Raw genomic sequence first — 14,133 nt, 5'->3', positions numbered from 1 at the left:
TAGTGAGGTTGACGTCGCTAATTATTGCCTGATATCCTTGACAAGCACTACTTGCAAAATACTAGAGCACATTATTTTTAAGCATATCACTACTTACCTTGAAAAAAAAGCACATTCTGCCACCTATTCAGCACGCGTTTCGTAAAGGCCTATCTACCGTTACGCAACTCACTGAATTAATATATGAGCTGTCATCGGCCATTGACCATCAAAAGCAGATCGATCCTATTTCACTCGACTTTTCAGAAGCATTCGACTGGGTTTCCTATCAAAGGTTATTAATTAAACTGCAGGCGACATTAGGTAAAGGACCAATCACAAAATAGATTAGCGCACATCTGACCAAGCGACCGCAGTTCGTAAAAATAAACCAGCAAACATCGGAGCTATCAAAGGTTACATCAGGTGTACCGCAGGGCAGCGTCTTAGCTCCTATTTTATTCCTTATATTTATTATCGATTTGTCCCAGTCCATTGGAACGAACATCAAGCTTTTTACCGACAATTATATTTTTTATAAAGAAATTAACTCTCCTTTGGACCATATTGCTCTTAGCAATGCCCTATTATCAGTATCTAATTGGTGCACGAAATGGCAGATGATCTTAAACATAAAAAAAATCTGCTTTGTTAAAAATATCGAGTAAACAAATGCTATCATATTTTGACTACACTATTGACGACACACCACTAACTTCCCTGAAACAGCATAAGTACCGAGGGCTAGTGATTTTAATGATCTTAAATGGGAGGCGCATGTTAACTTTGTTACATCTTCAGCCTTAAAAAGATTATTTTTCCAAAAAAGGTGACTATGTTCCGCACCACCTCAAACCTTAATTAGCCTATAAAACCTTAATCCGCCCATTATTAGAATACACCAACTAAGTCTGGTTCCCGGCAACAAAGAAATTAATTAAAAAGCTAGAAGGGGTACAAATGAAAGCAGTTAGATTTACCTATAATAAATACAATTTGCTCGACTCACCCTCTGAACTGATCGCAAGAGCCGGGCTACTAACATTTCGAAATCGCGCTAAACTCACATGCCTAAAAATGCTCTTCCAACTTATTGATAGGCAGCTAAACATCAACAGCTCAAGATTCATATCTATTTCAGAAACCAGACAGTCAAGCCATAAACATCCACTAACATTACAGGAATACTGTTTCAGCACCAACTGCTTCAAGTATTCCTTCTTCCCACAGTCAATTAGAGAATGAAATAGATTGCCCGCTTGTTTGACTAATACTAAAGATTTGAATACTTTTTTAACTTTAGTTCAAAACCACATTCGTGACACTTATAGCTGAAATGATTTTTCTCTTTTCTATGCTTTTTTTTCTTGCTTGTACAGTGCTTGGTGCTTCTTGAATATGTGAGTGTTATCAGTGGATTACGTAATATAATATTTTTGTGTATATCTGCCAGACATAGGTTGTGCTTTTATACTCTTCATGTATCATTATAGAATATCTGTTGTCGCACATTCTCGCATGTAAGTGCAAGTGTATCTATTGAGTATTTGGTTGTATATGTATTTCTTGTTTATTTTGTTTGCCCTCCTGCAATAGTCCTCATTGGGATTGGCAGTATGTAAAAATAAAATAAAAAATAAATAAAAATTTACACACCAAAGTTTGCACGCACCTGACACCAAGAGTTCAGCTTCAAATTTTCTGCATATTTTGTGCTAGCTATAAGCGAGAAAGTACATACGCTCGCAGTGGAGCCAAAAATGTCTGAGTTAACGAGAGTTCAGTGCAAAAGACAATGCATGCGCTTGCTGGAAGCACAAAATGAATAATAATCATCCAATCTCCTTACCTTATGTGGTCTATACTTTGTGCTTTGCTTCAATACAACTCTCCTACAAATAATTTATTCATACATGCATTCAATTTTGTGGTAGCGGGATTCGACTGTGTTTGAAATCGGTGCATAAACGCATTACGACTCTGGAAGCTTGATCAAAATCAGTAAAAAATTCTAAAACTTGTCCTTGCACGGTAAAAGCAGTGCTGGTAAACAACTTGTTAGGACAGAGGTAGGGAAAAAAAGGACAGGCTGACTCACGAAGCTTGTGGAGTCAATTGTTACAAAGAAAACTGCATGACCACTCTTTTGGTAACCATATGCAGTGTGCAAAATGATGAGTGTTGTTTTTTACCTTCATTTTTTGTTGATGTGTGGTGCAAGAGTGCTGTCATCGGCTAGTAACATCCATATAAGCTTAGTCCACCAGAAATAAAGCATCAGCTGCAGTTCAGCGCTATGTCCTAAGGATTCTTCCCTTACCCCCTCAATGTCTATGTGCGCCTTAAAAGGCGTGCGCAGCGCCACTTGTGTTGTGGCGGGCGTGCAACGTTAAGAGTCGTAGCAGACAGCAGCGCCTAATTGCTTTGATAGCTATGGTGGAACAAGCACCCGTGGCCGGCGGGTTAGTGCGTGCTCCGAGCAGAATTTCAATATATCGCAGGGGGACAATCTTCTGCGATGCCACCATGATTAAATGGGAAAACCTTCAAAAAAGCGGCCATGTTTTTTGCGTTAGCGCTTTGCTGCCCGTCGCCAGCTGTGATGGCTTAACGCGTGTGTCAGGTGGGCATAATGCATGAGGCTTGCTGCATAACTAACACGGCAAGTTGTCATTCTTTCGAACTTAGATTATTATCGGTGCTTGCCCACTATCCGTGTACTTGTAAAATACTCGGGGCATTTAGAAATATCGATGGCTACACGGCCACTCGCCGTGAAAACACTGACGTGCTCATTTGTTGCGGCGTCGTGCCACGGCGATATTCAGCCAACAAGCCTCACAAAGTGCTTTGCTTGAAATTGTCGTGGAATCATTGTCACTCATCATGATCATAGTCTTTACCTCGCCCCTCACGCAGCTCATGCTAAGAGCTTGAGGCGTGGGTGAGAAAGAGAACGCGAGAAGATTTTGTCCAGAGAGGACGGCGCATGCCCCGTTCCGTCTTTCGCTTCACCTTGTAGAGTGCTGACAACGACGACACGGTCACTTCGGCCACCAGTGTCTCTCATTAATTATAACCTTTTGCTTTGTTTATGTTGCTTTCCGAAACACAGAGATGCACATCCGTCGCTACAGCATTTGCAAAGCATCGTTTCTTACCATATATAGTTCTGCTATACTCTACGCCCTGCATCAATTCTTCCTAACATGCAGATTGTTTAACACTAAAAAAAAAAGGCTTTTGAATGAACCAAATACGAAAGATGGGATTCAATTCATTACTTCCGGCGGGTATTTCCTTTGGAGCTGCAGCACTTTGTTTTAAACACAGGAGCATTTGGAATGCCATATGCAATTTGCTACGCGAGACGAAACGAATTGAATTGTAAGGTTATGTGAGTGAAACGTATTCTTCAACGACATCACACTTTTTTCCTGAATTAAGCTAATTAATTATTTAGAAAATTATCTGTTGCTAAAGATTTTGAGATCTATAAACAAAATCATTTATATATCAAGACATCGCCCATTTCATGGCTGATCCCCCATGGTGCCTTGCGCCAGTTTAATAAGGACCAACCAACCAACTGACGTACTAGCTTGATCCTATCGGGTGCTGCTGGGTGGCTACTTGTGTTTATGGTAAAATGCTACGTAACTCAGTTCGCCCCTTCCCTTCACTGATGGACCCATCAACTCAAGAAAGCACTAATTGACCTAGCATTGCATTCCTCAGAACTGCGAACGGTACACGGGGAGGTAGTAATTATTAAGGTCCATTAAGGTGCCCCATCAGCCTTGATCTGAAATAAAATTTCTTGTGTGTGTTTCTTTTCTCACCAGCTCTATGGCAGCAAGAACATCACGCAAGATCATCGCACCTGCAGAGGGTGTCTCAGACCAATTCAAGCACGCATCGGCAGAATGCGAGACGGCAGAGAAAATGGGAACTAAACACTTTTTACGTCCCACAGCCATGATCCACTTATTTCGCTGCCTAATAAAGCAAGGACAAGTCGAGAAACTGTGAAATTTCGTTCTTGCAGGACACGGCGTGTACCTGTTGGTACAATCCACTACGTAGCAGTTCATGATTCAGATAAACTACGTGATAGCGAACATTGGGGGAGTGTTTCGTTCTGCTCGGGCTCTCAACGTTTGTCTTCTCTGGCGGCCGCGCGGCAGCGCACCAGTCTCACAGCACGGAGTCTATAGTGTTTCATGTCAAAACAAAGTTTTCAGTGCATTGTCTCCCATTAGCAAGATCAAGCACATCCCATATTAACATACTGTTAAAGACATTCCATACAGAAGCACGAGGTTCCTTACATATCAGCGATACTTCAGTGTCTCTTGCAAAGAAGGAGCAAGTTCTCGGGTCACGGGTGGTGATTAGGGTGGCATGCGCTCTATGCGTGCCTAGGTTGCTGCGCATGTTAATTTTGATGAAAGTGGGCAATCCCCTTTTCCCTCGCACAAAAACAGCCACATCTTGGAAGCTGGTAGAGCAACTGACTAGCCCAGCACTTCCGGACATATCAAACAAAGCGCAGAGCATACCAATCTCAGCCCGGCCGTTGCCTTCCTGGGCGATGCTCCATAGTCGCACTTGGGAGCTGTATGCAACGGCCAGCATCTTGGCCCCACTCTCGGGCGCCTGCGCCGACGCTGTCGTCACCACTTTGGCATTGAGTGCAATGCGTTCAATCACAGGCTCGAGGTAAGGACTGGTGAATGCCAGCTGCCACCCAGTTGAGTCCTTCAGCCTGCACAGTTTGGTGAGGCAATGAAATCTTATGGTCACATTCAGAGTCTTTGCACTCTGTTCGGGAAAATTGTGATGGGCAATGAACTATTTACTCCCCTAAGGAATTACTGAGCCCAACCGAAAATGACAGCTCACGCTCTGTTTTGGCATGAGTGCGGTGTCACATGTGCAGCAAGGTGAGCAACATAATGTGCTGTAAGGTCAGGTAATAAACAAACGTTTGAAGTTAGCACTCATATGTCGTCTGTTTCTTTTTTTTCCTTTCTTGACTGTAGCATCTTTTTTTTCATACTCAAACTGAGCTGCGCTAAAGCATTACCATTTCATCTTTCACCAAATTGCCCAGTCAGCAGTACCTGTCAGAACTGTTGCTGATAAATCTTGTGGAACTGCTCGTAGCACCCACAGCTCTTTACGTGCAGTCAAGTGGCTTTCACAGCCAGTCTTCACTTGAGCACAATACTCTGATGCTTTCTCGTTAACACAGCAACCAGAGTGCGTCATACCCCCTTCAGGTGCAAATCGATTGATTGATATGTGGGTTTTAACGTCCCCAAACTACCATATGATTATAAGAGATGCGGTAGTGGAGGGCTCCGGAAATTGCAACCACCTGGGGTTCTTTAACATGCACCCAAATCTGAGCACACGGGCCTATAACATTTCCCCCTCCATCGAAAATGCAGCTGCCACTGCCGGGATTTCATCCCGCGACCTGCAGGTCAGCAGCCAAGAATATTAGCCACTAGACCACCTCGGCGGGGCTCAGGTGTGAATCGGGATCCATTGTCTGCAAATGCATCAAATTCGCATAGATTCCAAGGCACTCGGTATTGCATTACAAGAAAGAAAATGCAAGCTTTGCTGGAGTTTAAGTAATGAATATTAATTCGAATGTTCTCTAATTATATTGCAGCGAGTCAGCTTCAATCCATGCATAAAAAGAATCAAATGATTCGGCCAAAATGCATGCACAGTTTGTCTTTTGATTGTATTCATTTCGAGCAAAGAAAAAAAGAATACTCTTGACATCGGTCCTGGAATGGTAGTGTCTCTAGCAAAGTGATCCTCTACAGCAATACGCAGCACAATTACTGTATTTTCTCACATATAACCCGCACCAAAAATTAAAAAATCGCTTGAAAAGTGGAGGTGCGGATTATCTGTGAATAATCCGGAAGCAGAGGTCGGTATTACGGCAAGGCATGGCCTCCCTTGCAGTCCGCATCCCCATCGGCATCGTCTGGTGCAAAGCCAATAAAAGCATACTACGACCATAGACAGATCCCCTTTGTAGCGTGTTTATATGGTCCCTATTCTAGGGACGAAAGTGTCCATTCAATTTTTGCGTGCTTTGTTTTATTTGGTCAACAGCACCACACCAGCAATTTGACAGCATCTTCCTCAGTCAGGTGAGGCCAGTTTGCACCGTTGGTCAGCCTTGTCTGGTGAGGCATTATGAGTGGGTCCCGGTGGCAATCTGTCACCGCAAAAAAAAAAAAAAAAAAAAAAAACCTCAAGATTATAGCAAGAAAGAAAAGACGGCTCTTCTTTTTCTTTTGCTTCTTCCCTGTCCTGTGTTTCTGGTGTTGCGCTGTAAACAAGTTCACAATAAATCCCAACCAACTGGCCCAACTAACCGCCTTACTGCAATGATTGAAGGAACGGGAATCGGCGCCGTCAACGTTGCGGCGATCGCTTTCGCTTCGAAATAAAATTCTTTTGAAAACAAAATTGTGATGTCCTGTACAGTTGTTATTTCCCAAAACATTTTTTTTTTTTAAAGCTAAGCATGCAAGTTACATGCGAGAACTTTTTTCTTTTTTTTTTCTTTTTCAGGAAGTTCACAGTTAGGTGTTCAGGTTATATGCGAGTAAATACGGTATTCCAAATCACCACTACCTGTTTACTAAGGAAGCCTGCACGAATATACACACTACATACCAAAATATTTGAAAAAGCATGCCATGCGTGAGACACCTCTAAAGTTGATGTACACAATTGCACAGACGGTGCCTGATGGAGATATCATAAACCGTATTTACTCGCATAATTTGTGCACATTTTTCCCCGATTTTGGTGCCCCGAGAAGGGAGAACACAAACTACGGGGGAATTTCGCCAGAGCATACGAAATGTTGTGCCATAGTCTTAATGCATACAGTATATATACATTTAAAAAGCAAGAAGAAATAAATCTCAGCACAAACGAAGTGCCCTTGTAAATTTTCAAAGAATAGCACGTACTTTACCCAGTCAAATTCTGTCACCCGCGATCTAGCACAAATCAATGATCACGAAGTCCAATTGGGAATCACTCTAATTTTTTGAAACTCTTTCAACAATGCTAGGAGAAACTAGGCTTCACGCTACGGAATCACCGGAAGAACTAAGCATCCGCACATAATGAAAAGGGCCTCATTCAATGGCAGGAACTTGCTATTAGAAGCGCGCACTTTTCTCCTTTCTAGAGTACCAATCGCGGCGGTCATCAAGTTGAAGTACGTCCCCTTGAATTACATTGCGGTAGCATGCTTCCCGTTTTCCTTGGCAAAATTCACACCAGCGAGCTTCAATTTCGCCGTATATATAGTTACTGCAGCACATCGCAAGGAAACTATCAAGACGTGTCGGCCAGATGGCGAACCTTAAACTTCCGAAATCGACCAAGTGTTCATTGCAGTGTGAACGCAGAGAACGAGGAGAACAGTTGGCGCCACAGGCCCTCGTATGCCTCCGATGCAGAAAGCCGTCTGAGCTGTGACGTGAGCATGCATTTTCCCCATTATCATGGTGGTAGAGATTGAGAGATAGGGGGAGGCAAACGCTCGAACCATTCCAGCGACTTGCTATTGTTCGGGTGCGGTATTCTAGGGACCCTAGTTCAGGGAAGTCCTTGGAAGCAGGGACTTCGCACTGGCAGCCTGTTTGACTGTGCTTGTCTGCTCGGTAAGACGCGCACCCGGCAAAAGCATCGAAAGGTCTAAAGGTGCATGCACCGGTGAGCTGGCTAGGAGGGGTCGGGGAGTGCGAAATATGCGAGTAAATATTTTTTTTCCTGAAATGCTGGCAAACTATTAGGCGTGCACGAATTATGCGTGGGCGCCAATTATGCCCGTAAATGCGGTATTCTCTGCCATAACTGAGAGCAATAATGTACCCAATGTCCGAGGCACTTTCTGTAACTTTTGTCTGATGCTTAACTGTGCACCTTGCCTTCTTTTTCAAAGTATTACAAATCTGCGACAGTGTGCAAGGTGCTGACATTAGAATGTTGACCCAGTCTCTGTTGAGCATCTTTTTCATGTTGTGCGACAGGGCATACAAGATAAGTATGGTCCCGAAGGGGTTCCTTTGACGGGTACGTTCCCTTTTGTTCCTCAATAGGTTTAATGCAAATTAGCACACGCTGGAGACAAGACAGGCTGCACGACGATGGCTGCCACCCTTTTGGGCACAAAACTTCTCAATAGCAGAAGAGCACCAGCTGGGCTAGTTGGTTGACGTTCATTCTGTAATGTTTTTTAACTGTGCTGAGACAAGGACAGAGCAGGAGAAGAAAGCACAAGCACAGCGCTAGCTTGTCTTCCAGTGGTGGCACCCTTTCCTTCCCCAGTCATTTACTGGTAGGATATCGAATTCTTTTGTACTATTATTGTTTCTCACAATACCATCGTGGCTGTTTTGGCTTCTGTACAGCTCTCTGTAGAACTCCTCTGCCACCTAGACTATCCTATCCATTGTAAAGAAGATAGCGCATGCTAGGCAAACTGGAAGTAGAGGAAGAAAACAGTACAATAAGAACAGCCTGCCTGCAGCAAGGGTGCTGTCTTTTGTTTGTCTTTCTTCACAACAATGGCACAGTCATATAAAACAAAGACTTGAGGCTACCTCAGCCTGTGCTCGTGCATCCTGAGCATTTCGGACCCGCCAGTCAAGCAAAGTCATCCACACTTTCTCAGCCATGGCAACCCCCTTTTTGCCAACGCACCAAGCACAGCTCGGGGATGGCATCTATGCTTCCTCAAAGCCTCACAACCTCCCAGCACTGCGAACACTGTCCGGAAACGGCATCCAGGCCTCCTCGCCAACCACACTTCTGCACCGTGACACCAGCTAACATCAAAGCGCCGCATGGGGTCCTCTTTTCATCTGGGAATGGGGCTCCCATTGGCGTGGATCTCATGAACTGAACTCTATCATCATAGAGTACTACCGCAGCCCTGAGTACCAGAGCCGTCAATTGCTACGCATACATTGACCCTGGCTTTCCATGCGACTTGCACGAGAGCGCTGAGGAACTTTCGCGTGCTGTTTGAAACTGAAACTTTTGCAAAAGCTCTACCATTTTGCTTCACTTCGCTCAGGGTTCCTGTCGGCGTTCTTACCATATCCAACACATTCAGAATTCCCCCTGTTTCATGGCATCCAGGATGACGCTGACAAGTGGGCAACAGCCATAAATTTGCTCGGCTTGCGCCATGCTTTGCCCGAAAATAAGAAACGGCTAGTGGCCATCGACCGCCTGCGCAGTGCTGCAGAGGCCTGGAACAAGTACGAAGGTGTCTGGCAGCCTTCCTGAATAAAATGGAATCGCCGGCTCATTGCTGCTTTTGGCCGGATTTAACCCGACACCTGCATGTTGAACCCAACAAATGCCGAGAACGGACCTCACGGGAACCTCCTTGAGGCTGCATTTGTACACTGCAGCTCACAAACCGGCAGCTCAGCAGCCCATCTTCGCCCATAAACTGGACCTGGCTTGTCCTCTTTGACATTCGAGAGAGGGGCCATCCCAATGAGTTTTAGTGGCCGGGTTGGCGTTAACCCACCACATACAAAACACCGAGCTACACAACACCAAACTCTGTCACTTTTATTGGTGCAGGTCCACGTGTCCTTTCGGAATCAGGGAGCTTACGGCTCTTGTACACACGGGAGCTCAACACACAGCGCTGCATCAACGCCATGCCCCGGCCAACAACCAACCTTGGTCCGTGGCACCCCTGCATGTCATCGGTGGTTTCACATCGGTGGCCTCTCGGTGCGCTTGACCTGCATATCCAAACCGAAGCAAGTAGCATGTTTCTCATATTCAAGGACCTACCTGCAGACATTATCCTAGGAGCTGACTATCTCTTATCTGGTGAAGTTCACCTCACCACTGGCCATGATGGAGTAAGTCTACCTCAGGTGCTCGACTCCAAATATCGCATCAGCTCAAAGATTTCAAGCTGACAGACTACAACCAGAATGCTTTGAAGATACCAAAAATGCCAGGCCTGCACGGAACGCAAAGCACAGTCACAGCGAAAGCTAGAAGAGCCGCCTTTCAGAGCCTTTTGAAACACTCTTTGGAATGCTACAAGCACACTGCTGGGTACCCACTACGCCATAAACAACGATAAATTCTGTATAGTAGGCCAGCATTTGCTATGCTATCCTTCGTCATTCTTTGGAGAAGCGTTACACTTGTTGGAAATTTTGTGCAATTTTTTGATGCAGTGGCTGACGACGATGAAGAAATATGCCGGAGGAAATATGCCACAGTTAATAAGTGATCAAAAACAAGTTTTTTAATTGGTTGGAGCATCGAACGACCCAGTCGTTACACAATTTGCATTGTGTGATGTCTGGATGTTCCTTTTGAAAAAGGGTTTATTGGCGACTGTTGTGACGGTGGTCCTACGACGAAACACGATCGGACAAGAGCAACGGTCAAGCAGATGCCGGCGATGATCAGCACGAGCCGAGCCAGACAAGCCCAGCACCCAGTACCTAAGCGACGGTGGCGATGTTGCTTGCCAACAATGCGTTTTCTTCTTCACAATTTGCCCCCGCCAAAAAAGAGCCATCCTGGCGACCTAAGAGTCTGGAGGCAGAGGGCTATGATATGGCTTAAGGCGGGCGACGTGGACACGTCCACGCCGGCGCATGTCGTCAGATGGGGAAAGTGGCTCGATGAGAAAATTCACCGGCGAGGTTTTCTCCAAAACGCGGTATGGGCCCTCGTACTTTGGAACGAGTTTTGAGGAAAGGCCGGGGGTTTGGTAAGGAACAGCCAGCCATACAAGTGATCCCGGGGAATAGCTGGGGCTTTGTGAAGAGTCGGCGTTGTTTTCTTTCTGGCGCTGTTGTTCTTGTGACGTAAAGGTGCGTGCGAGTTCACGGCAATCTTCCGCATTTCGGGCAGCTTCGGACACAGATGGGCATTCGGATGCGTCAGGACGGTATGGAAGGAGAGTGTCGATGGTGTGAGATGGTTCGCGTCCATAAAGAAGAAAGAAAGGTGAAAATCCAGTGGTAGACTGTGTCGCGGTGTTATATGCGAACGTGATGAATGGAAGAATGCGATCCCAGTTAGTATGATCGGATGTCACATACATGGCGAGCATATCGCCAAGGGTGCGGTTAAATCTTTCCGTGAGCCCGTTAGTCTGCGGGTGGTATGCGGTGGTCTTGCGATGAACAACATGGCATTCAGAAAGCAGAGACGTGACGACTTCTGATAGGAAGGCTCTACCTCGGTCGCTTAGTAGTTCTCAAGGTGCACCATGTCGTAGTATGAAGCGATGAAGGATGAAGGACGCTACGTCCCGCGCAGTGGCACTTGGAAGGGCGGCGGTCTCAGCGTAGCGTGTTAAATGGTTCACGGCGACTATTATCCACCGATTTTCATCTGATGTTGTCGGTAGAGGGCCATAGAGATCGATTCCGATCCGATCGAAAGGTTTGGCAGGGCACGGAAGCGGTTGAAGCGCACCGGACGAGTGGAAAGGCGGTGATTTGCGGCGTTGACAGTCAGGGCAGCCCATAACGAATTTTCGAACGAAATTATACATTCCGCGCCAGTAGAAGCGATGGCGAATGCGTTCGTAAGTTTTGAAAACTCCGGCATGACCACATTGGGGATCATCGTGAAAGGAGGCGCAGATTTGTGATCGCAAGCTGCGTGGGACAACCAAGAGCCACTTACGACCTTCGGGGGCGTAGTTGCGTCGGTGTAGCAGCCGATCACGAATGGCGAAATGTGCAGCTTGACGTCGGAGAGATCGTGGTACTGCAGTGGTTGACGATCCAGAGAGACAGTTAAAAAGGGAAGCGATCCACGGGTCCTTGTGTTGTTCACTGGTAAAGGAGTCGAGGTCGAGAGAGGCGACGGAGTTGGTACCAGTGGTTCCGCAGGCCGAGTCGGGAGGTAAAGGCGAACGCGACAGGGCGTCGGCGTCAGAATGCTTGCGTCCGCTGCGATAGATGACACGAATGTCGTACTCCTGGATTTGCAGTGCCCACCGAGCTAGGCGGCCAGAAGGATCTTTCAATGTGGCGAGCCAACAAAGTGCATGGTGGTCCGTTACCAAGTCGAATGGGCGACCGTACAAATAAGGGCGGAACTTGCGATGCGCCCACACTAGCGCCAAGCACTCTTTTTCAGTGACGCTGTAATTGGCCTCAGCTTTAATAAGTGTGCGACTCGCATAAGCGACGACGTATTCGGAGTAGCCCGGCTTGCGTTGGGCGAGGACGGCGCCTAGACCAACCCCACTAGCGTCTGTGTGAACTTCCGTTGCAGCTGTTGGGTCGAAATGCCGAAGAATTGGAGGAGATGTTAGCAGACTACGGAGCGTGGCAAACGCGACGTCGCAGTCAGAAGACCAGGATGAAAGGTCTGCGTCACCGCGTAGGAGGTTGGTCAGTGGTGACATGATCGACGCAAAATTTCGCACGAAGCGCCGGAAGTACGAGCATAGTCCGACAAAACTGCGTAATTCTTTCAGTGTAGTAGGTTTCGGGAACTCAGCGACTGCTCGCAATTTTGCAGGGTCGGGTCGAACACCATGCTTGGACACGATGTGTCCTAAGATGGACAGCTCTCGCGCGGCGAAGCGGCACTTTTTAAGGTTCAGTTGGAGACCAGCGTTGGTTAAACACGTCAGAACCAGTTGGAGCCGAAGCAGATGTGTAGGAAAATCGGGAGAGAAAACGACAATATCGTCGAGGTAGCATAGACACACAGACCACTTCAGTCCACGCAGTGTGTTGTCCATGAGTCGTTCAAACGTGGCAGGAGCATTACAGAGACCAAATGGCATTACGTTAAATTCGTACAGGCCATCTGGTGTAATGAACGCAGTTTTCTGGCGATCAGCTTCTGCCATAGGAACCTGCCAGTATCCAGATCGTAAGTCTAAGGAGGAGAAGAATTCGGCTCCTTGGAGGCTGTCAAGGGCGTCGTCGATGCGCGGTAGTGGATAGACGTCTTTTCGCGTCACCTTGTTTAATCGCCGGTAGTCGACGCAAAAGCGAATCGATCCATCCTTCTTTCGAACTAGAACGACAGGAGATGCCCAAGGACTGTGCGATGGTTTAATAACGCGACGGCGTAGCATCTCTTCGACCTGGTCATTGATGACGTGACGTTCTGCAGCAGAGACACGGTACGGTCTTTGACGCAATGGCTGGTGTGAACCGGTGTCAATGTAGTGGTGCACTGCGGAAGTCCGACCCAATTGCGGCTGAGAAACGTCGAATGAATTCGCGAACTGCTGGAGGAGATTAAGAAGCTTGGCGCGTTCATGGGCACTTAAGGTGTCGGCGATGGAGCTCGAGAAGGTGTCACTCGATGAGCTCGGTGGGCATTCCAGTGGGGAAAGGGCATGAAGTTCGGTCGAGGCGCTACTGCATGATTCGTCTGGCATGTTAAGGAATAAAGAGGAATCGAGGTACTCCACTCGACCGAGACATTCGCCGGCAAGTAGCGTAAGCGGTGCAGAAAGGGGGTTGTGGACGAAAATATTACTTCGGCCCGCAGTGACGTCAAGTGTAGCGAAAGGCAAGGAAACGGCTCTGCGGCTCATGAAAATGTCGGAAGGTGTAAACATTACTGTAGCGTCGTTATGGCCATCGCAGCAAACAGGGACAACGGCAAGAGAGGCTGGCGGAATTTCAGTGTCTTCCCGTACGACGAGTTTTGGGGACCGCTCAAGAGCTTCGTGCAAAGGTTCGTCAGACAGGTGCGAAAATTGAACTTCAGCGCGTGCGCAGTCGATGACGGCATGATGATGTGACAGGAAGTCCCACCCGAGGATAACGTCATGCGAGCACACCGAAAGGACGATGAACTCGACAACGTACATAGAGCCTTGGATGAAAATGCGGGCTGTACAGGTGCCGAGAGGTCGAACTGGTTGTGCGCTAGCCGTACGAAGCGATAGTCCAGAGAGCGGCATGGTCACTTTGCGTAGGGAGCGGCAGAGCTGGGCGGCTATAACAGAAACGGCAGCACCTGTGTCGATGAGGGCAAAGGTAGAAACACCATCGACAGATATGGCGACGACGTTAGCAGGTGAAGTGCGAGGACTTGGGCATTTCGATGACGGCGCAG

General features: G+C 46.9%; 1 protein-coding gene across 14 annotated transcripts in view; it reads right to left on the bottom strand.

The window, feature by feature from the left end:
• LOC119167769 (SH3KBP1-binding protein 1) overlaps positions 1-14,133 on the bottom strand; it is a 433,186-nt gene that overhangs the window by 225,159 nt on the left and 193,894 nt on the right. For all 14 annotated transcript variants that reach the window (XR_012884068.1, XM_075865768.1, XM_075865770.1 and 11 more), the window contains one exon: positions 4,542-4,747. Coding sequence is in view for 13 of the 14 variants with exons in the window: in XM_075865768.1 (XP_075721883.1) it covers positions 4,542-4,747 (206 nt within the window). In the remaining variant the exon portion in view is untranslated. The remainder of the gene's footprint in view (positions 1-4,541; positions 4,748-14,133) is intronic.

This window comes from Rhipicephalus microplus, chromosome 6 (assembly GCF_043290135.1).
Source record: "Rhipicephalus microplus isolate Deutch F79 chromosome 6, USDA_Rmic, whole genome shotgun sequence".
In the NCBI taxonomy this organism is placed as follows: Eukaryota; Metazoa; Arthropoda; class Arachnida; order Ixodida; family Ixodidae; genus Rhipicephalus; species Rhipicephalus microplus.
The sequence above is the reverse complement of the archived record's forward strand: the minus strand, read 5'-3'. Positions and strand labels throughout refer to the sequence as shown.